At 63.7% G+C, this 1,450-nt stretch overlaps 1 protein-coding gene across 1 annotated transcript in view; it reads right to left on the reverse strand.

Moving 5' to 3' along the window:
* Position 1: 1 nt before the first annotated feature.
* The window catches only part of MVD (mevalonate (diphospho) decarboxylase), a gene marked incomplete at both ends in the record, with an annotated part of 1,665 nt that continues 216 nt past the window's right edge, over positions 2–1,450 (reverse strand). Inside the window, 4 exons of the mRNA XM_010016117.1 lie at positions 2–34; positions 815–923; positions 1,006–1,121; positions 1,196–1,420. Coding sequence (XP_010014419.1) covers positions 2–34; positions 815–923; positions 1,006–1,121; positions 1,196–1,420 — 483 coding nt within the window. The remainder of the gene's footprint in view (positions 35–814; positions 924–1,005; positions 1,122–1,195; positions 1,421–1,450) is intronic.

Raw genomic sequence — 1,450 nt, forward strand, 5'->3', positions numbered from 1 at the left:
TGGGGTCATCCAGGAACTGGGGTCCGGGACCGGGCTGTGGGGCAGGAGACGGGTTAGGGGCAGCAGGGGGATGGATTTTGGCACTAGGGAGCCCGCTGCCTGCATGGACATCCCTTTGGGACTGTGGGGCAGCTATGGGCCCCACAAACCCCAAAAGGGCACCCCATGGGTCATGCCAATGGGAATGTGTCTAAGGATGGGGACAGGGACAGAGTCCTGCACACAACGCTGAGGATGAGGACAGGGATGGGAATGGGGTCCTGCGCACCCCCAGGGATGGGGATAGCGGCTCATGCACAACCCTGGGGATGGGGACAAGCTCTCACACACCCCCACCAGGATGGGAATGGAAACGAGAGTCCTGTGCACTCCTAGGGACAAGGGATGAGGTCCCACACACAACCCTGGGGATGGGAATGGGGTCCTGTACACCCCAGGGAACAGGGATGGGGTCTTCCATACCCTTGGAGATGGGGTCTCACATAACCCCATGGAGACGGGGACAGCGCCCTGTATACACCCTGGTGACAGGGATGGGGTCACACACACACCCCTGGGCATGTGAATGGGGTCCTGCGCACCCTTCAGGACAGGGATGGTGTCATGTGCACCCCTGGAGGCAGAGTCTTGCAGACCCCCTGGGGATGGGGTCTCACATAACCCGCCCCCCCGAGATGGAAATACGGTCCTGTACACCGCTGGGGACAGGGACGGGGCCTCATGCACAACCCCGGGGATATGGATGGGGCCCCACACACCCCCCTGGTGATGGGCAGACAGGCTCCCCTGCCCCACACTCCCCCCAGCCCTGTACCTTGGTGTGCAGAATGTACCGGACAGCCCCCGGCACCGGCTCAGCCACAACGGCTGGGAGCAGCTCCTCCGGCAGCGAGGCCGAGCTCACAGGGAGCCCGCGCACAAACCTGCGGCACAGCAGAGCCGTCAGCCCCTGCCATAGCCCCCAAACACCCTGCTCCCCAAAAAGAGCGATGGGATTGCCCTTACTGGTCCCCGTTGGTGGCGGGGGGGAAGCTGCGTCTCACCACCTCCACGAACTCAGCCACAGTGTCAGCCAGCATGAAGATGACGGCGTTGGGGCCAGCATCAAAGGTGTAGGCTACCTGTGGTGAGATGAGACCCAACATGGGGCGAGGAACCACAGCACCGCAGCACACCCCCCAGAGCCCCACGGGGCCAGCGACTTGGTGCAGCCGTGGTGGTCATTGAAGCGGTGTGCTAAGGCGATGATGTGCCGTGAGAGGTCGTTGAGGTAGAAGATGGGGGGGAAGGTGTCGAGGCAGGTGGCGTGGAACTGGTTGCTGTCCTGCATGGTGAGCTGCCCAAAGCCCTCGAAGTCCCGCTCACGGATGTGCCGCACCATCAGGGCCAGGCGCTCCGGCACCACCACCTCTGCGCGGTGCTGCCGCGATTGGGGCCGTGGTCACCCCAG

This window comes from Nestor notabilis, unplaced genomic scaffold, assembly GCF_000696875.1.
Source record: "Nestor notabilis isolate BGI_N333 unplaced genomic scaffold, ASM69687v1 scaffold26636, whole genome shotgun sequence".
In the NCBI taxonomy this organism is placed as follows: Eukaryota; Metazoa; Chordata; class Aves; order Psittaciformes; family Psittacidae; genus Nestor; species Nestor notabilis.